General features: G+C 61.7%; 1 protein-coding gene across 3 annotated transcripts in view; it reads left to right on the top strand.

Moving 5' to 3' along the window:
* The window catches only part of SHANK2 (SH3 and multiple ankyrin repeat domains 2), a 559,575-nt gene that overhangs the window by 521,609 nt on the left and 12,713 nt on the right, over positions 1-25,253 (top strand). For all 3 annotated transcript variants that reach the window (XM_070488373.1, XM_070488372.1, XM_070488374.1), the window contains 7 exons: positions 4,716-4,851; positions 6,122-6,202; positions 8,078-8,098; positions 15,252-15,382; positions 17,230-17,341; positions 18,246-18,266; positions 19,772-22,184. In XM_070488373.1, the coding sequence (XP_070344474.1) occupies positions 4,716-4,851; positions 6,122-6,202; positions 8,078-8,098; positions 15,252-15,382; positions 17,230-17,341; positions 18,246-18,266; positions 19,772-22,184 (2,915 nt within the window). The remainder of the gene's footprint in view (positions 1-4,715; positions 4,852-6,121; positions 6,203-8,077; positions 8,099-15,251; positions 15,383-17,229; positions 17,342-18,245; positions 18,267-19,771; positions 22,185-25,253) is intronic.

Raw genomic sequence — 25,253 nt, 5'->3', positions numbered from 1 at the left:
CTCCTCCCCACTGGCCTCCAGCCTGGGGCAGTGCACATAACTGCAGAGGCTGGGGGATAGCAGCTGGTCCCCAAGGTCCCCCAGGGAGGGGTGGCCAAGCTCCTGGGAAGTGCGCTCAACCGTCGTTTGTCACGAGTTCCAGCTTCCAGTAGGGGCCACCTCTCTGGCCAGGGAAGCAGGCTGGGTTTGAGCTGAAAGACAAGGAAAGGGAGATAAGGGGCTATGATGCCTGGTTTGGCAAGAAAGGAGCGGTAGAGGTTCCAGGACTGACCAAAGATCCCAGGGGCCTCAGCGCACGAGGGCCCTGGAGGGTCAGGGGGCCGGCAAGCCTCTGAGGAGCATCCCAGGTGCATCCAAGGCAGTGGGCAGAGAAGGCCTGCAGTGGAGGCCGCTGTCCGCCCAGCCCTCGGTGGGGAGGCCACGCTCGAGGGCATTGTCACAAAGCACCACTGATGGGTGGCATGGGAGAAATGGATTGTCTCCCGGGCCGGAGGCCGGAAGTCCAGACGGAGGCGTCGGCAGTGCTGGTGCCTCCTGAGGGGTGAGGGAGCATCTGGTCCAGGCCCCTCCTCCAGCTGCTGGTGGCTTGCCGGTGGTCGGTGGGGTTCCTTGCCTTGAGATGCATCGCCCCGCTGTCTTCCTCCATGTTCACGTGGCCTGCTCCCTGCGTGCCCGTGTCCGAATTTTCCCCTTGCTATAAGGACACTAATCAGACAGGACTAGGACCCACCTTAATGCCTTCATCTTAACTTGAGTATCTCTGCAAAGACCCTGTTTGCAAATCTAGCTACAGCCTGAGGTCCTGGGGTTAGGACTGCAACGTAGGAATTGGGGGACCACAGCTCAGCCCCTAACAGGTGTGTCCGGGATGTGAAGTGGATGATGCACCCAGGGCAGGCAGGTGGGGCAGGCTCCAGCGGGCCCGGGGGATAGCCCCAGAGGTGGTTGGGAAGATGGGGCAGTGGATGGGCAATTAGAGTTCAGCCCCGGAAGGTCTGTGTGGGTGGCGGGTCAGGATGGATCCTCTGTGCTTGGCGGAGTGGGCGGAGGTGGGCCATGCGGGCCCCATTGCTCCTGGGAACCAGGCCCCGGCACCCACCGTATCCTGGGCGGGTGGGCTCTGCTCGTTGCACAAGGTCAGGGCCAGGCACAGGCTCTTTGGTGCAGCCAAGTTCTCCATCAGGGGGCTTCCTGTCCTGGGGTCAGCTGGATGGGGTCCCCCGGTGTGCTCTCAGGGTCTGTCTACACAGGTCTGGCGGATGCGAGGGGAGTCTGATCCCAGCAATCCTGATTCCCAGCTCAGCCCCAGCCCCGCTGAGCCGCCTAAGCCCCGCTGTCATCAGGCTTTCGGAGAAGGCCAAGCGGCCCTCCAGTAATCGGAGATTACTTCCTCCGAGCTCTCCAGCAGCCCCGGCCCTTGCTGTGACGCGCCAGGAGAGGCAGGTCTGTCAGGAGGGCGTGGGAGGCACCCCGCCCACAGGGCTGGCAGCAAGACTACACTTTCTGTGCCTGTCACCGCTAGTGCGGCCATCGGGAGCTCAGGTGGGACAGCGGCTTCTGAGAAAGGATGGGTCAGGGCACCTCAGATCCAGAGGATCCAGGCTGAAGGGCAGTGTTACCTGTACGTGGACCGGCCCTCGTGGTCCTGGGTTCTTCCAAACCCCACCTCACCCACGTTTCATCAACCAGGCAGCTGGAGCCCAGAGAGGGTATATAGGCCACTCCAGGTCACCCAGCAAGCAGGTGATGCCAGCATACGAGCTGGGCTGTGGTGCAGGGCTGCCAAGGGGCCTGGAATGGTCGAGTCACTGAGGCCCTCAGCCCCAGGCTTGTTGCTCTGTCTCCACAGGCCCTTCAGGGCACTGATGGCCCCGCAGATGCCCTCACCCAGCGGCCGTGGGGCCTGAGAATCCACCATTAGCAATTCATTCCTTTGGAGAACCTTTTCCCAAAACACAAACCCTAAGTCACCGTGTCTCTGACACTTCAGACAAAACACTCTGGGCCCCTGCGCCTCCCCAGGCACAGGGACAAACCTCCGCTCCCCAGTGTGGCCAAGGCCAGCCCTGGCCAGAGTCACAAGAGGACAACATCCAGCTACCAGGCACACACAGACACAGAAGGTTCAGGGGCTCAGGGTTCTAGGAAGTGGGGCCCCAGGCCGCGGGCACCAGGATGGCTGGATGGAGGTCAGAGGCCAAGTCCCTCCCCACCCCCCGCCTCCTTAACCAGTGGCCTGGTTGCTGGGTCCCCCCAAGCCCACCAGCCATCGAAGCCCAGGTCTGGCCCGAGTCCTCCATCTGTCAGCATCTCAGCCTCTCTCGAGCGTCAGAACGCTGGTGACAGGACTAAATCAGGGGACATTGGCTTTCTTTGCTGGAGCCCTGTCTCGCTGCACTGGGGACCCACCGTGAGCAGGGCCCTGGAGCACGCTCCCAAGCTTTCAGGACTCGTTCTGTCTGCTCCCCACGCCTCATCCCCTCGCAGGGGCGCCTGCTCCCTCTCCCCTGCCGGGCCCTGTTTCCTCAGGTGACGCTCAGCACAGCTGACGTTCATTTGTTCGCTGACTTGTGTGTCATCTGACTCGCCCACGAGAACGGAGGCTCCTGAGGGCGGGGACGGACGGTCCGCCAGCATCACCCCTGTCTCCCGGCTCTTAGTGGGCGCTCAGAGCAAAAGTGTTGGTGGAATGACTGACTGACGGAGTGAAGGAACGAGTGAGTTCCTGAGCAGCAGTCGCTGTTCTGGTGGGCTTGTGGGAGAAGAGAGGGGAGACATCAGCCAGGGCTCAGAGCTCGGGGTCCCCGTCTTTCTTGGAGCCACCAGCAGAGCTGGGGTCTGGGCGAGCGGGGCTGTGTTCTCCTGCCCTTAGCAGCTCAGGGCCAACAGACTCGTGTCCTGGCGGAACGCTCTGTCACTCTTTCCCTCCACCTGGCTTCATTGCTTCCTAAACTCCTCTGGTTTCCTGATTACACTCTAGGAAAATCGGTGAAAAGGAGAGCCACCAGTAATCGCTTTGCAAGATCACCACCATGGCCCGGAATTAGGCGGATTTCTCCTTGAAGGTCCCCCTAGGACTGTCCTGTCCCTGGCCAGGAGGGGGCCACGCCCCTCAGTGTAGGGCAGCTGACTGTCCGGTTTGCCTGTCCAGGACTGACGGGGCTCCCGAGACACAGCAATGCTGGGGCAAGTGGACATGCTGGCCACCTCGGAGGCGAGGCTGCAGAGCGTGTCCCACTCTGAGTCCTCCCACCCCGCGCCCAGCGTCTGGCTGGAAGAGCCACTCAGGTGAGCACACAGTCGCCTGTGTGCGTGTCCTTGGTGCCGGGAGCCAGGCGCCTCATGCTTCTCCTGGGGGCCTGGTTACTTGGGGTGTTAGGTTGTGAAAATTCACCACGCCTTGTTAACTCCTCTGTCTGTGGCTACACTGCACTTGAGAGGTTTTTAAAGAATCCGTAGCAGGAGAAGGAAGCACGGCAAGATGGGGACGGGCGACCCCGCGGTGGGGCACGGTGGATCGGGTGCTTCTCTGATCTTTACTGTCAGGGCGGTTTTCCCCCTTCAAAGACAGTGCGTGGAGCAGTTAGGAACTTCGCCATCCTGTGGCTTCATTTTCTCTGCTGCCCCTGGGTGCACGGCTCTCCCCCGGGGAGCTGGGGGATGGCAGGTGCCAGGGCCCCCCGCAGGGCTCACTCCAGCAGGTGGGAGGGGTGGGGCCCAAACGCCTGTGATCAAAGGAGGTGCACGGGGTGAAGCTCTCTCTTTCCCCCCAGTTCTTGCACTCTCGCCCGTCCCGTCCGCGTCCGTCACTCTGATCTAGCAGTGGTGGTGGGATGGTGTGCAGAGCAGGGCTGCAGCTGTGCTGAGTTTGATGAGGCCCAGAGTGCACCGGGGTTTGAGGCCCAGCTCCTCCTCTGCCTGCGGGATGTCACCTCGGGTCAGTTTCTGTGCCAGCCGTATTTGCCACGGCGGGGACGAACGGAGGTAAAAGGGCACGTAACGGGCTCTGACAGGTACCAAGAGCTCCGTGAACGCCCAGGTGGCCACAGTGGAGCCAGCGTCTGGTGGAGCCCGTCCCTGGAGCACGGGCCTGCAGTTGTCCCACTGAGCTGGGCAGGGGACCCATTGCTCCTAGCACCTCGTCAGCCAAGCTTTTATGCCTCTTCAGGCCCCGGGGCGGGAGAGGAGGGAGGGAGCGCCCGCCTGGAGGAAATGGGCCATGTCGTGTGATGTGTATTCCCGAAATATGTGAAGCAATTAAATGCCCTGCTTCTTCCGAACTGTAAAAACGGAAAGCTGTAGGGCTGCAACCCTGGCCCCTGGGGATCTCCTGTCGGGCTTTGTGTGCGTGGCTGGTGGCCAGGAAAATTGCTCCCAGGTCTGCGTAAGAACCTCAATCGGGTCTGTCCTCCGGCAGCTGCAGAGCGCTCACTCGCTCACTCAGTGGAATTCTGCCACGTGCCACGCGCCAGGTGAAGGACGCCGGCTGCAGGAAGCCCACCCCCTGGCGCCCTGGCCATGTTAAGTGACCTGCACAGCCAGCCACCCGGCTTTCGCTCCTGTTTCCCCAAAAGCACCTTTGGTTCCGAGCCAGGGTGGTCTCCTGATGTCCCTGCATTTGCCCCTTTGGGAGGCAGCCGCATCTCTGCCGTGGGCTGGCCCCCTGCTGCCTCTCCCCGGGACCCACCCTCTGATGCCATGCTGTCTTCCTGCAGGTTAACAATGAGAACGTCGTGAAGGTCGGCCACCGGCAGGTGGTGAACATGATCCGCCAGGGAGGGAATCACCTCGTCCTCAAGGTGGTCACGGTGACCAGGAATCTCGACCCCGATGACACCGCCAGGAAGAAAGGTGCCCGCCCCAGCTGTCCACGGGATGGGTGGGGGCTGGGGTGGGACCCTTCTCTCCAGCCTCCTGTGCTGGCACACTTTCAGGGGTCTCCTCCCACTGGGGGGTCCAGGCCCCCCTCCAAGACTAGGGAAAGAAGCCAGAAAAGGAGGCTAGGAGATGACCTGGGGCTTGCCCGCGCGGCAGTGGCAGCCTCAGGCAAGGGCTGTGCTCAACAGACCAGGACCTGGGGGGCTCCGTGCCAACCTGTCCATCAGTCACTGGGGATGGGTCCCGCCAGGTGCAGCCTGTGCCCATGGAAGGAGGAAGGGCCACAGAGCCCGCTGCTGGCCTGTTTGCAGAGGGCAGCTTGCTGGCCCCCCACAGTGACTCAGGTCCACCATCCTTCCCCAGGGAGGCCCCAGCTGGGTGACATAGGGGCTGAGTGAGGCCTGCAGAGGGGAGACATGCCCCCAGGTCCCCTTGGTAGGGGAGAGGCTGGAGCAGCACATCAGTCCTTCTGGCACTCCAGCATTTCCCAAGAGCAAGTGTGCCTGCCCCTCCCACCCACCCCCCCAGGAGCCCTCAGTCTGGGCTGGGGAGAGAGCAGGTGGTGCAGCCAGGAGGGCTGCCTGGAGGAGGGTCCGTGAGCTGTGGAGGTTGTAGGGGAGGAGGGAGTAGACCACCGCGGCCCTCCCTGGAAGCACTGCTTGGGGGGCTCCTCCAGGCCCCTGAATGAGTGGGAGGGCAGATCCCGAGAGAGGACATCACACATGAGAGTCACATCTCTGCCGTGATTGGGGGAGAGGCGCACAAAGGGGAATCCCCACCTGCTGAGGATGCTGACAGGTGGCAGCAGAGGCCTACAGAGGCCACAGGAACCTTCCGTCCCTGTTAGGCACAGGCGCAGTGCAGAGAGAGCGCTCCCCTCTGCAGGCTTTTGCTGCGTTTCCCACTCACCCAAGAGGGCAGGGCCCCAGTGCCGGGTGTGCTGCTGGGTGCAGGGGGGCAGCAAGCTCTCCAGAGAGGGCCCGCCCCGGGCCCCCTGAGCACCATGGCTGGTCCCAACCCATCTCGGCCGGCCCCGAGGAGCCTGCAGACAATTTCAGCCTTGTGACTCATGGTAGGGTGACAATTGCTGGCTTCCCTGCCCTGGGGGACAACCCCTGCCTGTCTGCCTTCCCGGAAGAAAACCACAGGCTCAGGGTCAGTGGCCTCCCAGATTGTTCTGGAAGGTGGGGGAGGAGGAGCTTGGCGGCCAGGTCCTCACCCTCCTCTTTGTCTGCCCCTCAAGCTCCCCCACCGCCAAAGCGCGCGCCCACCACGGCCCTCACCCTGCGCTCCAAGTCCATGACCTCGGAGCTGGAGGAGCTCGGTAAGAGTCAACCGTTCAGCCCACCCCGCCTGCGCTGTCGCCGCTCCCGGGCCGCCCCAGTGCTGGCCTCCGCGGAGCCCCAGCTCATGCATGGCCCTGTGCCTGCTTGCTTGCCCCTCACCTGGCCCCCAAGCCTGGGAATGGCGTCAGGACTCGCCCGGGCGGGTGACTCCCGCCGTGGCATCTCCCTCAGAATCCTGCTGGCTTCAGGGGTGTGGCTACAGTGGGGCCCTGTCCCCTTCTTGGTTCATCTAACATTGTTTTGTTTTGAATTTTTGGGCCTCTCACTAGTGGATAAAGGTAAGCTGCCCCCCAGGGTCCCCCAAACCGCTCCCCCTGACGTCTAGGGCGCCCTCCCCTGGAACCTGCCTTTGCTGGCCGTCTAGGCTCGGCTCAGACCACAAAGCTCGGCCCTGGGGTCTGGCATAGAGAGCAGCGGAGTTGGCGGGCCAGGCGGGCCGCACCCCAGGCTTAGGGAGCTGCTGAGACCTCCTCAAGAGGTCCACGAGGAGCAGAGAGGCTCTGGCCATCCCACCCCATCATGTAGCTGGGGAAGGATAAGCAGTGACATGGCCCTGGGTCTAGTTGCCGTGGTAGCTGTTGAAAAGAGGGATGACTCTGGAGCTGGCAGCATGAGCCCCCCAGAGGCTGGTTAAATGTCCGATCGGGGAGTCACCATGGAGCCCGGGACACCTTTGGAAGGCGAGTGGCGCTGGCCCCCACAGAAGTAGCAAGGGGCTGCCAGGCTTGCTCAGCTGAGAACACGAGGAGGGCCCGCGGGTGGGGACGGAGGAGCCTCTGTGCTCTCTGCACAGGCGGCTGTACGTGGGCCACAAAGCAAGCCCCGTGCGCCAGGCCCCCTCGTCAGCCCAGCGGGTCCGGCTGGTAGAAACCCAAGCACCCTCGCTGGTGTTTGAGCTGATCTGAGCCTTCAGTGGGAGACCCTTCGACCCCTCCTCTCCCCAGGAAAGTACAGTGGCCCCTTCCTCCCTGCGGCTCCTCTGGGCGGGGTCTCGTCCGCTCCGTCCATGGTGGGCGCAGTGGAGCAGGCTGACCAGCTCTCCGGCCGAGGCCGCCTCCGGGCGAGCACCCCTCACTGTCACTGCGTTCTGGGCTGGAATCTGCAGGTCTGCACTGAGGCCTAGGTCTTTCAGGAAAGAGCGCCCCTGCAATGGTGTGGCCCACCCACACCCAGAACCAGTAGTTCCCCGCAGGTCCCTTGTCTTCTGGCCCCCTGCTTGACCACACCTTGTCCATCCAAACAAGACTCACCAGGAAAACCACACTGTCCCCTGCGCCTGGCCCGACACCTGATGCGGATGACATTGTGAATTACTGCGTGGCCTTCTCTGAAACAAGACGGCACGTGCCACGCTGGCTCCTTGAAGGGGCCTCCCCTGAGAGGACCAGCCAGCAGCTCCTCTTTAAAGGGGGGCTCGAGTGGGCCAGCTCAGACAGGGGGGCCCCGTGCAGGTCCCGGAGCCCTCGGCATCCCGAGGCCCTCTCTCCTGTGCCAGGCCTCGGGCACCCTTCCTAAAGGCTGCTTCTGTTCCCACTCGCTCAGGTGGGACTCAGTTTCCACCCTGGCCCGGGCGGGGAGCTAGGTGAGAAGGAAGGCCCCAGGAAGGCGCCTGGTCCTCCCAGGAAGCACATTTACCAACGGGCGGTCAGACAGGGAGGGTCACCGTGCCCAGCTTCCCGGGGAAGCCACAGACAGTGCATCTCACTCTCTGGACGCCCGCCTGCCAGGGTCTGGCCCCTGTGGGCTGTGGGCGGTCAGGCTGTGGGCCCCCCCCCACCCCCAATGCGCATCGAAGCCCAGGCACTGGGCGAGCACTGCCACCACGGACTCACACGCCCCTCTCTGTTTGCAAGCCTCCGTCCGGAAGAAGAAGGGTAAGGGGCGAGCCCTGTCTGTCCCCAGCCCCCACACACCCTGTGGGGGACCCCTCTGTGGCCGTCGGCGTGGTGTCTACAATGTGCGGTCACTTTGTATTGTCTTCTCCCTGCTTGGGGTCCCGCCAGGAGGCCTGGGCTCCAGGACACGTCCCGTTTCAGTCTGTTCCGTCTGCTTCGCTTTTCCCGTCTGTGGTCCCCCCCAACATGTTCTGCATCCCCCCCCACCCCGACTTGTGTCTATGTCATCACGACTGTGAAGCCCTCGGGACTCGGGCTGTCACAGCTGAGTCTGCCTTGCTGGGGACCCTCTGAGCTCTGTGGACAAGGCCACACGAGGCTGCTGGCAGGGTGCAGGCCAGTGAGCCCCTGGCAAATGGATAGAGGGCAGGGTCCCTGGCCGCTGGCTGCCTTCGCCGCAGGCAGGAGCTGCCTCCCTTGAGCTCCCAGAAGGCCCCTCGCTCTCTGAGAGCCCTGCTCTGCACCTGCAGGACACCTGTCCTCAAGGTGGAGGCCGGGCGGAGCCATAAGGCTGCACCCCTCCCTGCCCCTCTGCAGGGCTGGCGCAGGGTGGGAGGAACAGCACAGACACAAGCCCGGGGTGGCCGACAGCAGGGCCCCAGACGGACTCAGGCTCCGCCTGCACCGCACTATATGTGGGGGCTCCTCGCCTGGCTGCTGGAGACAGGCACCCCAACAGTGAAAGCAGCGCCGTCAAGTCAAAACCACTTATCCCAGGGGCCGAAGGGGAGCCTGTCACGTGACCCGGGCACTGCGCTGAGGCACAGTGTAGTGGCCACAACACTGGAATCTGGGGAGAAGGGCCTTGGAACCCAGTAAGGCTGTGTCTCGGGACAGGGGTGTGGGTCCTGGAGCCCCGAGTCGCACACGCCCCCTTCTCCCCCAACTGTCTTCGCAGATGCAGGCCAGTCCAGCAGGCTTTCTTGGGAGCAGTCCTGGGCCTCCACCCCAGCCCCTAGGGGCAGCCCAGGGAACTCCCAGGGGGCTATGTAGGATGGGTCACCACATCAACCACGTGGTGGGTGCCCTGGAAACAAAGTTTCCTGGGATTACATTTCTCTCTGAATTCCCCTTCAATCCAAGGCCCATCCCCTGCTGTCAGGCGCAGCCCCTCTGTCCACCGGACTGTCCTCACAGTCCCCCACCAGAAGCCCCGAGGAACCCAGCAGCCCTGCAGAGCTGGCCCAGTGTCTGTTGTCAAGGAGAGCCTCAGAGGCGCCTGTGGCCTGCACCCCTCCCCGCCGGCCCCATCCGCGCCACCCTCCTCCCCGGGGCAGCTCCAGCAGCCAGATACCCCGGAGCCTGAGGGAGGATGGGGACAGAAGTGGGCACGTGGCCTGCGTGGGCCCAGGCAGAGTCCACACGAGGACAGGCAAGAGTCTTATTAGAGAGTGGAGACCTGCCTTCCTTTGAACAGCAGAGAAAACTGGATGCAAATTCGAGATCAAATGCTCCTTCCCCGTGTTCCCTGAGCCCAGCTAGAACAGGAGATGGGTCGGGGGCAAGAAGGCCCGAAGGGCCCAGCAGCCGTGGCGCATCCAGCTCTTGAGGGGCAGGCGGCGGAGTGCGCTTGTCCACCCATCACGGGGCTGCAGTGTCCCCTCCCCTGGCCCGCGGCCCTGCCAGCTCAGAGCCTCAGTTCCTCACAGTACAATCGGGGACCCACCACAAAGGGTGAGGGCATCCCATGGAGTCGTGCCCAGCGCCCACCCAGCTCATAGTAGGCGTGCAATGAGCACTCAACTCCCGTCATTCTGCCCCCGCCGGTCTCTTCCGGAGCACTGGCCTCCCCTCTTAAGAAGCGTCCATCACACTCCACAAAGGCCGGGGGAACAGGAGAAAAGCCGGCCTTCATGGATCTACTAGTTGAATAGTGTCCCCCAGAATTCGCGCCCACCTAGAACCTGAGCATGGGACCTCACTTGGAAATAGGGTCTTTGCAGATGGAATCAAGATGCGTCATACTGTAGCAGGGTGGCCCTGCCCCAATGACTGGTCCTCATAAGAGAAAGGGCAGGGACATTTTGACACAGACACAGAGGAGAGGGCCACGTGAAGACAGAGGCAGAGGCTGGAGGGCTGCAGCCACAACCCACAGACGCCTGGAGCCCCAGAAGCCGGAAGAGGCGAGAAGGACCCTCCCCTGGAGCCTCCGGAGGGAGCGGGGTCCTGCGACACCTTCAGTTTAGTCTTCTGGTCTCCAGACTGGAGGAGAATCAATTTTTGTTGTTTTAAACCATCTGGTTTGTGCTACTTTGTCCTAGGAGCTCTAGGAGACGGGTACAACAGTAAAAGGGCCTCACATCCCAGCTCCACCCCAGGAGCCGCCTCCTGCTGGAGTGGCTGCGAGCAAGTGAGCAAGTGACCGAGATCCCCGAGTCCTCGTTTCCTCATCTCTAAGCCCCTGCTTAGTCATCCGGTGTTTCCTAAGGCCTGCTCTCACCCTGACACTGCACTCACGGGCTCGAGGGTGATCAGGGCCCCATCCCCCTCCCCACGCCCCCGCCAGGGCCACGTAGCCCCGGGCAGTTCCATGCAGTTGCCAGGCCCGGGGTGGTGGGACGGGTTTGACCCGGGCTTCCTGGCACCTCGGGCTGCACCCTCGGCCGGTCTCTTGGAGACTCGTCAGAGCCCGCAGGCCAGGAGCAGTCTGCTGGGCTGGCGCAGCGGCTCCCCACCCCTTCCCTGACTCCTGGGAGGGTTCAACGAGCTGGGCCAGCTGGCGACAGCGGCAGCTGCCAACATGCGCGGCTCGTCTCTAACACCTGGTGCTGCTGGCGTTTCTGTCTTCCTCTTGGAAGCTGTGTTGTGGAGGAAATCCTGCGCGTGCCCTCTCACCCCGAGGGATGGCATGAGTGGCCCTGCCCCTCCAGAGAGGTTGGCAAAACGACTAGTTCAAGGGCACGAGGGAGAGGAGAGCGACTGAGGAATGACAGGGTTCGCGGATATCTCAGATGTTAGGAAGCACTTCACAAAGCTGGAGAATTTGAGCATCTCCATCGTGGCCTCGCCGGACATTTCTGGAGCATCTGGGATGCTCTCCCCAGGGTTCCGAGGAGCAGATGGGGGCCTAGCTCCCGGGCTCAGGGTCACTGCAGCCTTGCATGTGGCCACAGGCAAAGGGGGGCACAGAGCCCGAGAGCCTGGGTCTCTGCAATGGGCACCCAATTTCCACCTGGAGGGAGACAGGTGCAGCCACAGGCTCCTGTCTCAGCCATGTGTGCCCGCGTCATCCTGGCTGCTGGAGTTGTTGCCACAATTGGGTGCCTTCCTCCTGCAAAGCCAGCGGGCTTCTCCAGCAGGAAGGCACGGGACGCCCTGGGTGACTGTGTTGAAGTCTCTGTGGTCAAGGGTGAGCTCATGGGCTGCGGGCTCTGGTGATGAGCAGGACACCAGCCCTTCCTGTCACCCCTCCCCTGGTTCCTAAGAGAACCATGGCTGCGTGTGACCTGACGGTGCTTGACGAGTCCGCCACCTCGCCTCTCCCCGAGCATGCTCTTCCCCACGCCAGGAAGTCAGCAGTGTACAGACGGTGAGCATCACCTCTGGCTACTAAACAGACCGGACGTTTGCTTTGAAAATTAAAGTACGGGGTTGCTTCTGGAGCATTTTCATCAGCTCATTACTAGATAGTTTTTTAAGACTTGACCACTTTCAAATCTGTCTGTGAGATTGTTTTCAGTCACCGAGGACTCCATCTGAAGTCGCAGGTGCTGGAGTCACTAACCCCCTTCCCCCGGAGGCCCCAGTCCAAAGCTTTTATGGACGAAGCGTAATCATCCTGATGAGCCCGGAGGGAGAAGCAGGAACCCACAGTCTCTCAGCTTTTCTTCAAAGCCTTCCTGTTCCAGTCACCAAACCCTCAAAGACGGGGCGAGCGGTCAGGCGCAGGCTCCCTGAGACGAGAGCATCGCAGAGACCATGCTAAGCAGCCGTCACTGGGAAGGAAGGACAGCCCCCGCGTTACCTGCCCCAAACCCAGCTGCCCTCCTGTGCTCTGGTTCAGAAGGACATTTGAGTGGGACGGAAGCGGGAGGCAAAGGCTGGAACAAAGAGCAGGGTGTCCACGTGGGAGGTGGCCACTCCTCCAGGGGACGCAGTGTCAGTGACCCCCCACCCGCCCTCACTGTGCGGCCTGGCGGGGGTACAGACGGAGCCCCGACTTCAGACAGCAGCCCTTGCTTTCCCGTCGGCGGGACGAGGCAGACGTTTCTGATGGTAACCCGAGTTTCCACTGCCCCCCAGGGCCCGGCACTCCTGCCTCAAGGGTGGGTACAGGGGCTGGGTGACCTCAACTTGAGCCCAAGCTGCCACCTGGCCCCAGATTTCCACCTGCAGGACTGTAGGCATCTCAGACCCTCAGCTGTTCTCTCTGCACGATGGGACTTCCCCTGCGGCCAGCTTCTTGTTGGGATGAGGGCACCTGGGACTTCCACCGGGACCGGGCCCATTGTTGCTACCCAGGCTGCCTTTGCCTCAGCAGGGCACACTCATCATTCGAGGCGTGTTTTTGGGGTGCCTGCCACATGCCCTGGGGCCCCAAGATCAAGTCTGCCGCCTGCTCATTCCAGGTGTGGGAAGATTCCCGGTGCTATTCGGGGATGCCAGCCAGCAGACCCTCTGTGTGCTGGGGTGGGGGTAAACCAGCCCCATCAGGTTAGGGGACAGCTGGAAACCTCTCGAAGCCCCGGCTGGTTTAGCTCTCCATCATGGGAGAGCCACCTCCATCATGGGAGAGCTGCCCCCATCCCTCACCCCCAGGTGTGCCCAGATGTGGCCAGCTACCCAGCCGAGCTCTCCATCTACAATGCTTCCCAGGGACATCTTGCTGGGCTCCAGTCACTCTTCCGCTAAGTCAGTGCATCCTCCGCCCCGGGTCCACATTCCCGGAGGCCCCTGGGGAGCGCGCCTAGCTGAGCTGCACGTGCTGAAGCACAGGCTGGGCTGAGCAGACAGCCGGAGCCTGCAGACGAAGCTCCCAGCACCGGAGAGAGCCTGACTCCCTGCCCTCATGGGAGAGACAGCCAGCACCTTGGCTGAAGCAAAACCCACAGCCACGCCGAGGGCCCAGCTTCCAGGGACAGGCCAGGTGGACGTGCGGGTATACTGTCGGCCTGCTGAGGAAGTCAGCGACATGTCCCCTGCACCGCTGCCATGAGAGGCCCTGAGCCGTGCAGCAGTCCAGGGGAGCGAGGCTGGGTTGCTGGGGCCGGGGAGACCTGCGCAGAAGGCAGTGAAATCCCAACCAGGGCAGGGTTCCCAGCCCAAATCTGAGGGGGAAGGCTTCTCAGAGGAGGCAGATGGCTGGGGTCAGGGCGCGTGTACAGGACAGCACTGGGGCAAAGGGAAGGAGGTGAGGAGAGAGCAGAACTGCACAGCACCTCAGCGGGCAGCGAGGAGGAAAGCGGGGGCTGGGGACACAGTGACTGTAGCTGCGGGTGTCCCCGCTGCTAAGTGACACCAGAGAAATGGGTATTTCTGACCAATTCCCTGAGGATCCGTTGCTTACCAACGTCCCCATCATCCCTGGGTGGAAGGAAGTGCCCCTGAGGGGGAGGCAGTGAGCCAGGAGAGGAGGCGGCAGGGAGGGCCCTCCGGCGACTGCCGGCAGGTGGACGGGGAGGGGTGTCCAGACCTGGGGCGCACGTGTTTCCCATGCAGGGCCGGATAGGGTGTTTGCGGCTCTGCGGGCCCTATGTTCTCTGTTGCACGTTCTTCTCCTTCCTTTCACAACCTCGTCAAAGTGTAAGACCGTCCTTGGGTCAAGGGCCAAACAAGAAGAGGCGAGGCCCAGGCGGGACCTGGCCCGAGGGCCCTGGTTGGCTGACCCCCATCTAGGGCAGGGCTCTAGAGCCAGGGCTAACCAGGGAAGTGTCTCCGTGGAGGATGGCAGAGTCCACACCTGTCAGCGCTGAGGTTCAGTGGGTGACCCCGCCCTGGCACGCCCCCCTGAAGCCCCCCCCCCGCCGGCCCCTTTTGGGCAACCCCAGGGGTGTGGTGACTCTGAGGCGGTTCCTCTCTGGGAGTCACCGTGTCTTGAGAGACAACGTGGGGTGCGCCTTCCTTCCCCGGGGCCCCCCTCGCAGCTCAGGGTCTGGGCGAGACCCCAGAGGCCTGGGCCTTTTCAACGGCACGAGCTTCACAGGAGTCACGAGACCCCAAACAGGTTGGGGTCACCCAGGAAAAGACCTCAGGCTCATGGACAGAATGTTCTGGATGGCCAGGGGTGGGCAAGGGGAGTGCTGTGCCTCACAGGGTCCAAAGTGGGACTTTGCACCCGGCGCCCCCTCACTCTGGCTTCACACTGGCCAGGTGGCGCCTCGCTGGAGGGGCCGCTGTGGTGGACGGGGCCGCGGGCACAGCGCCCCGAGGACTCCGGTTCTGCGGGTCTCGGCAAACCGGGGTCCTGAACAGCCGGGGCCTGAACCCCACGTCCCACTAGTAAGGCTAGCGCCTTGGGGTAGGTCCAGGACGTGCTTCAGTTTCCACATTCCCAAAAGTCTTCTAATGTCTTAAATCTCAACTTTTTGATTTTTAAAAAAAATATCTAAGGATCACTAATAACTAACCTTGGCTTTCTTTTTCACAAAGAAATGAGAATGTTCTGCTAGTAGGGGAAGCCCGGGACCACCCTGTGCAGGACAGGCTCCCTCACGCCCACCCTGCCCAGTGGCCTCCAGGCTCGGGTGCTGGGTCCTCAGGCCCCGCCACCACATTTGGCTGCAGAGGAGCCGCACCTCTGACTCATGACCAGGAAAGCGCTCCGACAGTGGGCGCAGGTCACCCATCAGGGAACCCCACAGGGCTCCATGGAAGAGCTGGCATCCAGGGAGACGGGGCTCCCAGGGCTGAGGCTGTGTCTCTGGGGCCCTTCTCCCCGTCCCGCCCATGCGCCCTCCTGGGGCATGGGGTCTGTGGAAGGGACAGTGTCGGTGTGGATGTGTGTGGCAGTGGGCAGCGCGTGGCTCCGCAGGCCGTGAGAGACACCAGCTTGCCCCATTTCGGAGGCGGAGCGGGAAACGCCTTGTTAAAATGCGAAGGCGCTTCAGCCTTGGCTGAGACCCGTGCCCCTGACTGTGTTTCTGGGACTGCGGTCACTGATGCTGTTCCCATCGTCGTGTTCACGTTGCAGACAAACCAGATGAGATAGTCCCCGCCTCCAAGCCATCCCGAACCGTCGAGAACGTGGCCGTGGAGTCCAGGGTGGCCACCATCAAGCAGCGGCCCACCAGCCGGTGCTTCCCGTCCGTCTCTGACATGAACGTGAGTGGCCGTGCCCCGGGGACCAGGGAAGTGGGCGGGCCTCGCAGCATCGCCCCTGTGGTGGCAGGGCCCAGCCTGAGTGGCAACGACCATCCTTGCAGTGGTGGCTTACACTCCCCACGCTGTCCAGACACGGAGCCCCAGGCTGAGTGGCCACGGGACAGGCACTGTGGCCCAGTGGGGACAGACCAGAGCCTGGCCGCCACTCACCACATGACCTGCACTCAGTCACCACACATACATGCGCGCACACACACCCCTCTAGGGCTGCAAGGCCTGAGAGCCCCTTCAGACAGAAGGGTCTCCGCTCCTAGTCTACCCAGAGTACAGAAGCCCCCGGGGCTGGAAGAGGCCCGGCTTCAGACCCGGGCGTAGGGGCCTCCCCTAGTGGCGGCTCCACGCACAGCAGGACCCAGGGGACGAGGGCATGCCTCCCAAGATCTCAGGGGCCGGGAGCTGGGGTCGCACAGGGCTGGGCTTCGAGGACTCGGGTCACCGCGCCCAGTGCCCAGCTCAGAGCCGCCCTCTCGGGACCCTGCCTGGCGGCCCAGGGGCTGGGGCAGAGGCGCTGGGCTTCCCCGGGCCGGCTCGTCCTGGGCAGGCTGCTTCTCACTGTTGTCCTGACTCAGCCCTCGGCGCCCCATCTTCGTGCCTGGTGCTGGATCCCAGTACTACCTGCTCTGAATACTTACACAGTATTTTCTCTGAATCCACTTTAAACTGACTCACTCTGTTTAACCTAGCCTTTCCTTAAACAGTAATACCCGTAAGGATCACCAATTTGATATGATCATTTTGTGCAGTACACATTAAAACAAACACAACTGTGAACAATTACAATTAAAATGCTCCGCCTGCCCCTCCCCCACCATCTCTGGAACTCCGAGGGGAGAGCAGCGGCTGCACGAGCTCGAGCTCTCGGTGGGCGGCCATCCTGCCAGGTCAGCCCTTCCCTCCGGGCCCTGCCTCCCCAGTCCTTGCCCCTGGCTGCACCCCAGGCCCCACCATGTCCCAGACACTCTCCAAGCCCAGCCTCAGGCTGCAGAGGAGAGAGCCAGCAGAGCCCCCAAGCCCCAGACCCTAGGTCTGCGTCTCACCAGGCTGGGGACACGAGCACCAAATATGTAGGAACTTGCACAGGTGTTTCCATCGGGTTCTGCATCCGATATTTTTCCTGAGTTGCCCTCCAGCGCAGAGACATGGGGGCAGCCAGCAACCTCAGTTTTACAGTCAAGGAAGCAGCAGGTTCGGCGGAGGCTGCGCAGGGCATCTGTTTCCAAAGCAAAGGAGGCCGGCTCTAGGCTCCTCCTGAGCCAGGCCGGGGAGGGAAGACGGGAGCTGGACTGGGCCTCGGAGCTCCAGGGCCGTCCTGCAGCTCGCTCGCTCACAGCCGGGACCAGCTCTCCATGCACCACGCTGTGGCCGGTGCTGTTAGCCCATTTTGTGGAGGAGGAAAATGGAGGCTCCTGCTTGAGGACATGGCCACGGTCAGACCCCACTACCCACCGGGGTGTTCTCTCTCCTACAGGACATCTGTCCTGGCCACTCTCCCAGAGACTTGTCTGTCAGCCACTCGGTGAATGATGTCAGGCAGACCATGGCTCCATGAACCGGGCACGCTGGCAGAGGGCGGGAGCTAGTGGGGAAGGTACAGACAGAGCCCTTCTGAGTCCTCGATGCTGGTGTGTCCTGTCAGCCTCAGCTGGACACTTAAGTGCTCCTGGAAGCAGCCCGGAAGCCACGTGATGGGTGCCCGCTGCCCGGGACTTCTGTGTCACCTTCTGGGCCTGGGCGCCATAGGTGGGGCTGATCCCGGCATGGCTCACCCCGGGCTCTCTGGTTTGCAGTCTGTGTACGAACGCCAGGGGATCGCCGTGATGACACCCACTGTTCCTGGGAGCCCGAAAGGCCCATTTCTGGGCCTCCCTCGAGGTACGATGCGAAGGCAGAAATCAATAGGTAAGAAGTGTGGCCCGCACCGAAGAGGTTGCCCCTTGGCTCTCAGAGCAGCCCCAGACACCCGCAGCAGCGCTGCCACCAGGGCCCGCCCAGCGACCCCCCCCAGGCCCGCCCATCAGAGGGCAGGCACCTGGCCAAGCTGCTGGGGAGCCCTTTCCAACTTTTCTCCCCACTGGACCCCCGATCCAGGGTGGCTTCTGCAACCTTGCAAGCCACATTGTGTGTGATAACACCAGCAGGGTGAGGGGGCCACGTCAGGAGGGAGGTGGGGGCTGGGCCCGCACAGGTCAGAGGTGGCCGGGGAGTGGGCCCTGTGTTCCCTGCGGTCCCCACGGTCCCTGTGTAGACTGGCCCGTGCCATGTTGTGTAGGACGAGCTCAATGGACATACTTCTAAGGGTGGCTGGGTCAGGTGCTTGAATTCTAATAAAATCATGTACTGTGTGTTGTAGAAAACTGCTTACCTTTCTTGCTAATGTCACATGATCCCCACTGGCTCTGCTCCAGGCGAGGTAAACGTGACCCTTCAGACAGTCCCTTCGTGAGACTACCGTGTAAGGTCTCAGAGAAGCTAAGGCCACTGCTGGACACCAGTGGACCCTTGCCATTTAAAGAGAAGAGTGTGTGTGGTGGCCACAATGGGCAGCCCCGGTCCCGCCCTTGGGGACACTGCTCCCTGTGTTCTGGAAACACCTCCTGGCGATGCTGTCTGGAGGCGTGGCTGGTCTGTCCCTAGTTTGAGGTGGATTACAGTAGGCAGTGGCTCCATGACAAGTGATGGTGGAGGGACACGTGCTGTCCCTGACACTCACCCGTCCCAGGAGCTCGGCCCACAGAGTAGCGCCTACGCCGTGTGTGTCACTGGCTCTGTAACCGGTTAATAACAATTGATTTCCTCCTGTCAGACAGCAGAATCTTTCTATCAGGTCAGTGAACCTTACGGTCTGGAATCTGTAGTATGAATGTCACCCAGTTGACTCTGTAAGGTGTATTCTTAAATTACTACTCCTTGGGAACGTAATTGTCAGGCAGCCGACAGGTAGCAAACGGCCAGCGCAGGAGGCCTGGCAGCAGCCGTCCTCAGCGTCGCCACAATGCCCTCCCACAGGAGTACGTCCAATTTGGAATACCCTTATGGAGCGGGAGTGTCCGCTGGAGTCCATGACTGTAGTCTGTCCTGGGAGTTTCTTGATTTGAAGGACTTCCTGCTGTCCCTCTGCATGCCCCCGACGTGAGACCTCGTACTTCCCGTCTGTCGCTGTCTGTCTGTTTTGCTTCCCGTCTCCTGGAGTGCATTCTGTTGACGTCTGCATATCTCGGGCTGTCAGGAAGAGAGTCTGAAAGCCTCCCCAGTCAACACACAGAGAGCGCAGGCCCGCGGGGCTGGCAGGCCCGCGTCCGCATGGCCGTCCCCTCAGCACGTTCCCTCACATCCAACATCCGCGTGTTTCACTAGACTGAGGCCTGGAACACGACCTGACTGTGCCAAGCAGGCCGATCTTTGCTCCTGGTTACTCAGGGTTGTGGTAAATTGGACCCGTTCTAGAGCTCCCCGGAGGATCCAGAAAGGGCTCGCTGAGGCCAGCGGCTGAGCGCTTGCTCAGGAGCCTGCTCCGGGCTTGGACTGGCGTCCACACAGCCACCCTCCTGAGGGCCCAGGGAGCTCCAGGATCGAGCCCTCGGGTAGCCCAGAGAAGTCAGGCAACAAAACGGGCTCCCGTCACATGGGCAAGACCAGGGTTCACAGCACGTGCAGGGCCACGAGCCCACCGATGGCTCTGCTGAAGGGTGGCCAGCCTCCCTGCACACCCGGGCAGGACGATGGTGCTCTCCTGCCTCTGAACAGTGGCAGCATCCGTGTCACATCGGCCAACACAGCAACTCCCTCAACTCCTGTACCCTTCCCCCTCGTCTCAGATGGGCAGCATCACAGCTTCAGCCCCCAGACCCTAAAAACACCGCCTGCGGGCCCCGGCCAAGCCAGGAAGGATGGATGCCCCCCGGTCCAGTCCAGCTCGGCCCCAGCGCACGCACATGTGCACGTGTGTGCATGCACACACGCACACAAGCAGCCCTGAGGTCAGGTGCCCAGTGCTTGGCCGGCAGAGCAACACGCAGCTCGTCGTCCAGGCCCTTACCACCCTGGCCTCACACGTCCCTCATGCCCGCCACTCGGCCACAAGCACAGCATCTCAGCAGCACGCACTCAGTGCATCCCCAGTGCCTTTGTCTTCTTTTCTTTCTTTTTTTTTTGGCTCAGAATGGGCTGCGTAACCCCTTGGCCTCGTGGCTTGTGCTGTGTTCTGTGAGCAAGTGTGCATCGTGATTCTTTGTGAGTTTGCAGAGACGTAGTATGTCACACAATCCTAGGAGCTTAGTGGGCTGTGTGTCACTGTCGTGATTTAAAACTAACCCTTCCTTCTACTTGTAGGAATAACAGAGGAAGAGCGACAGTTCCTGGCCCCTCCCATGCTGAAGTTCACCAGAAGCCTGTCCATGCCGGACACCTCGGAGGACATCCCCCCCCCACCGCAGTCCATACCCCCATCTCCACCACCACCTTCCCCCACTGCCTACAACTGTCCCAAGTCCCCAACTCCAAGAGTCTATGGGACGATTAAGCCTGCGTTCAATCAGAACTCCGCTGCCAAGGTGTTGCCGGCGGCGCGCTCTGACACGGTGGCCACCATGATGAGAGACAAGGGGCTGTACTACAGGAGAGAGCTGGACCGCTACTCCCTGGACTCCGAGGACCTCTACAGCCGCAACGCCGCCGCCCAGGCCAACTTCCGCAACAAGAGGGGCCAGATGCCCGAAAACCCATACTCCGAGGTGGGCAAGATCGCCAGCAAAGCCGTCTACGTGCCCGCCAAGCCCGCCAGGCGGAAGGGCATGCTGGTGAAGCAGTCCAACGTGGAGGACAGCCCTGAGAAGACGTGCTCCATCCCCATCCCCACCATCATCGTCAAGGAGCCCTCCACCAGCAGCAGCGGGAAGAGCAGCCAGGGCAGCAGCATGGAGATCGACCCCCAGGCTTCGGAGCAGCCGGGCCAGCTGCGGCCTGACGACGGCCTGGCCGTCAGCAGCCCCTTCGCTGCCGCCATCGCTGGGGCTGTCCGAGACCGGGAGAAGCGGCTGGAAGCCAGGAGGAACTCCCCGGCCTTCCTCTCCACGGACCTGGGGGACGAAGACGTGGGGCTGGGGCTGCCCGCCCCCCGGATGCTGCCCTCCAACTTCCCCGAGGAGGGTGGGTTTGGCGAGGAGGATGGCGCCGAGCAGCTGTCACCGCCCACGTCAGGGGCAGCGCCCAGGGAGCCCGAGAACCATTTTGTGGGTGTCGGCGAGGCCGGAGCTCAGGGTGAGGCCGGCAGGCCACTGAATTCCACGTCCAAAGCCAAGGGGCCCGAGAGCAGCCCCACGGTGCCCCCCAAGAGCAGCAACGCGGCTGGCCCCGAGAACTACGTGCACCCGCTCACAGGGCGGCTGCTGGACCCTAGCTCCCCGCTAGCCCTGGCGCTTTCTGCAAGGGACCGAGCCATGAAGGAGTCCCAGCAGGGCCCCAAGGGGGAGGCCCCCAAGGCCGACCTCAACAAACCTCTCTACATCGATACCAAAATGCGGCCCAGCGTGGAGGCGGGCTTCCCCACGGTAACCAGGCAGAACACTCGGGGGCCCCTGAGGCGGCAGGAGACGGAGAACAAGTATGAGACGGAGCTGGGCAAGGACCGGAAGGGCGACGACAAGAAGAACATGCTGATCGACATCGTGGACACGTCGCAGCAGAAGTCGGCCGGCCTGCTAATGGTCCACACCGTGGACGCTGCCCGGTCGGACGACTTCCTGGAGGAAGAGGATGAGAAGGCCGACATGGAAACAAAGCCAGACAGCTCGCCCACCGAGGTGCCAGAAGGCGTTCCCGAAACCGAAGGTGCTTTACAGATCTCCGCCGGCCCAGAGCCCGCCAACGCCGCCGCGCCCGGCAGGACCATTGTGGCGGTGGGCTCCATGGAGGAGGCGGTGATTTTGCCATTCCGCATCCCCCCTCCCCCTCTGGCATCCGTGGACCTGGACGAGGAATTTATTTTTACAGAGCCATTGCCTCCTCCCCTGGAATTTGCCAATAGTTTTGATATCCCCGACGACCGCGTCGCTTCTGTCCCCGCTCTCACAGACTTGGTCAAGCAGAAAAAAAACGACGCCTCCCAGCCCCCTTCGTTGAACTCCAGCCAACCCACCAACTCTGCAGATAGCAAGAAGCCGGCCGGTCTTTCAAACTGTCTGCCTGCCTCATTCCTGCCGCCCCCCGAAAGCTTTGACACTGTCACAGACTCTGGGATCGAGGAGGTGGACAGCCGGAGCAGCAGTGACCACCATCTCGAGACGACCAGCACCATCTCCACAGTGTCCAGCATCTCCACCCTGTCCTCCGAAGGCGGGGAGAACGTGGACACCTGCACAGTCTATGCAGATGGGCAAGCATTTATGGTTGACAAACCCCCAGTACCTCCTAAGCCAAAAATGAAGCCCGTAATTCACAAAAGCAATGCACTTTATCAAGACGCGCTCGTGGAAGAGGATGTGGATAGCTTTGTTATCCCCCCGCCAGCCCCCCCACCGCCGCCGGGTGGTGTCCAGCCCGGGACAATCAAGGTTATCCAGCCAAGGACCTCCAAGTTGTGGGGTGATGTCTCGGAGATCAAAAGTCCGATTCTCTCAGGCCCAAAGGCGAATGTGATTAGTGAATTGAACTCAATCTTGCAGCAAATGAACCGAGAGAAGTCGGCAAAGCCTGGGGAAGGACTGGATTTGCCGACGGGAACCAAGCCTGCCAGCCTCGCTCCAAGGTAAGTCCCTCAGTTGGCTTAGACGCAGACCGCTCCGTGCTGAGCTGTCCTCTGTCTCGTCCGGCCCGTGCTGCCCGGGAGGTGCCCTTCAGGAGAACCACAGCGGACGTGAAGAGGGGATGCCGAAAGCCTGTGTGCTGGCCGCATCATTGCGCTTCTCTTCCGCATTCTCCGGGACGCCGTCCGGGCCGCAGAGCAAAGATCCCATCCATCCTGGCAGGACAGCAGCCGGCACTCCCCTCAAAGACTTGTGTTATTACACTGCCGCCGCCCGAGCCCTCCCCAGCTGGGCTTCCAGAGAGGGGCTCTGCTCTCTCCGTTCATGTCCTCCCGATCTTTGCCAGGACCACCCGAAAGGCCATTCGAGAGCCCCACAGAAACCCAAATTGAGCTCCACCAAGCTGGTTGCAAGAGGGTAGCCATGCCAACTGGGCGTGTGAGGGGTTGGCAGCACGTGGGGGTGTGATGCGGTGTGCGTGGGTTCTGCCCTCCTCCCTTCGCTCGGTGGGCTGAGGGTGGGGCGGGCCAGGTTGTGGCCTCCCTGGTGAATCTGAGTGAGACGCAGCCCCCTGCCAGCCCAGCCTACCCTGGCGGGCAGACCTCATGGAAGAAAACCAGCCGGTTTTCCCCAGGTCAGCCATTCCCAGCATCCTGCAGAATCTAAGTGCCTGCCATTGGGACTGGGGGTAGAGCCTGGGGGTCTCGGCGCAGCCCGCAGGCTCGGGAGGCACGCGCTGCTCCAGCACAGCACAGGCCCCCCCTTCCCCCCCCCCGCCCGCCCGCAGCTCTCCCTCTCCCGCCGTTTCCTCAAGGTTCTCGGGTCTCTTCCCCGTGACACGTGACACGCACCAGCTTGCTGTTCCCCAGGGGCGGTGTTCTCCAGCTTCTCCCACCGACGTTTACTCCCGGGTGTCATCACTTTGACTGATGCAGTCTTTCTTCAGGCTCCTGCTGGGCAGGCGTTTGCGTCAACATCCAAGTCTATTAGCAGCGACACCACATTAGGGCGGGGTCTTGAGGCGCACCGAGAGCCACAGGGTCCCAGCCACCTTCCAGCCACCTTTCAGTGTGGGCGTAAAGACATTACTTGGACGGCTCCCATTACCCCTCAGAGGAAGAGTGACCAGCCAGCCTTGGTAGAGAGAAGCAAGCTGACACCGCCGTGTTTTAATGGGGCACCCAGCAACAGCTGTGACATTTCAATAGAACCTCGGGTTGAAGAGAAAACCTTTAAAAATCCCCTGTTTCTGGTGGACGTATGTACACACATACCTACAAATATCATAGGCTCAGAAGTCTCAAGGAAATCTTAAGAACTGCCTAGTCTTGCCCTTTCTCATTGGATGATACAGTTCTTTAGCTGCTACATTATGTGAATGCTTCATCTCAGTGTTTCACATTTTACAAAACACTTTCACGTGGGTGAATAATCTTTACGAGACAAACCCATTTTTCAGAAGGGGAAATGGAGACTCAGAGAAGCCAAGTGGCTTGTCCACGTGTGAGCCAGCAGGAGGCAGAGCCAGGACGAGGCTCAGCTTTTCTGACTAGCACTTCCCTGCATTAGCAAAGTTGGGAGGTCAGAAGATGCTGAAGGGGGTGACTCCAGGGCCACCCAGGCCAGGGGCAGCCTGCACCAAGCTGTCGTCCCCTGGGCACTCCTAGCTGGAGTGGGGTTTCCAGGGGGCCACTCGGCTCCCCACCTCTAATCATTTCCCCACTGGATGGATTCCCGGGGGCTCGGAGGAAGCTGGGTCTCCGAGCTGTATGTGTCTGCAGGGCTCCCTGCTCTGCACTTCCCTACGTGGGAGGGGCCTCCGAGCCTACGTCACCTGGCAGAGTCCTGCTGGATTTCTCGAGAGCAGCTGCAGGACCACCTCCAGCTGAAGCTCGGTTGCCAAGAACAGCCACCTCCGGTCTGTTCTGTTATTTATAACCCAATTCACTTACACCCAGAACATTAGCCGGCATCTGTTAAGCACTCGCCAGCTGCTGGGCATCGCTGAGGCAGGCAGGGCTATAATTATTCCCTGTGCAGATGTGCAAACGAAGCTCAGAGAGTGGAGCACTCGGCCAAGGGTACTCAGCCGGAAGACGCAGCACCTCCAACCCCGAGAGCTGTCTCAGGGTTTGACTCCTGACCTCTCACTGGAGCCCAGGATCAGCCTGGAACGCAGGGGCAGCGGACTTGACATCCGCAGGGCTGATACCCGAGGGCAGGCTGTTCTCAGGCCCCGGGGACTCACCCTGAGCCCAGCTGAGTGCCCGGAAGTCTCCTCCCTGGCTCCCGGCGGCAGCTAACAGGCAAGGTCAGTCATCAGACGCGCGCCAGCACTGCTGAGTACCAGAGGCTGCATCCCGCTCTTCCTGCTCACGACTAAGGGTGACAGTGAGTTGGACCAGGAATAGGATGGCCCTGAGGCCAAGGGACAAAGAGGAAGGTCACTGACTTTAGGCCCTAAGCTGGGCCCTCAATTGGCTTCCCTGGTTCTGAGCTCACAGCCTCACCAGGCAAAGCCCTCAGTGGGCGCGAGCTGCAGCCACGAGGCATGCAGATGGCGGTAAGTTGGGGCAGCGGCTACCGGGCAGAGCCCCGGGGTGTGCCAAAGCTGGTCCCCAGGCCCCGGGCGCTGTGTCTCTCTTAGGAATCGGCGGCACTCACCCACATTTCTCCTCTCACACAGACACCCCCGAGCCATGCCCCGCCTTTGCTGGGTCTTGCCTCCCCCTTCAGCATCCTCTCAGCCAGGGCTCATCTGCCCGGGCCTCAGGCCGCTACTCTCAAATGCATCTAAAAATTAAGAGCTGGAAATGGCCCTGGGCAAAATGAGGCACGAAACTGGATGAAGGGAATTCCTATTGAGGAAAAAGAAATGGATTTTCCTAGGGAAAACTGAAAACCGGCCTTGCCCTTTGACAGACGAACAACGGTGTAAAAAGGCCATTTCTGTAGAAACAAGTTTTAATCGCCCGAGAAAGGGACAGATTCTAGAGTCGCTTCACAATTGTCCGTGCCATAAGTGGGAGGAGCCTCAGCTGACTCTCCCCTAAGTTACTTCCACCCTTGGG

This window comes from Equus asinus, chromosome 17, assembly GCF_041296235.1.
Source record: "Equus asinus isolate D_3611 breed Donkey chromosome 17, EquAss-T2T_v2, whole genome shotgun sequence".
Lineage (NCBI taxonomy): Eukaryota > Metazoa > Chordata > Mammalia > Perissodactyla > Equidae > Equus > Equus asinus.
The sequence above is the reverse complement of the archived record's forward strand: the minus strand, read 5'-3'. Positions and strand labels throughout refer to the sequence as shown.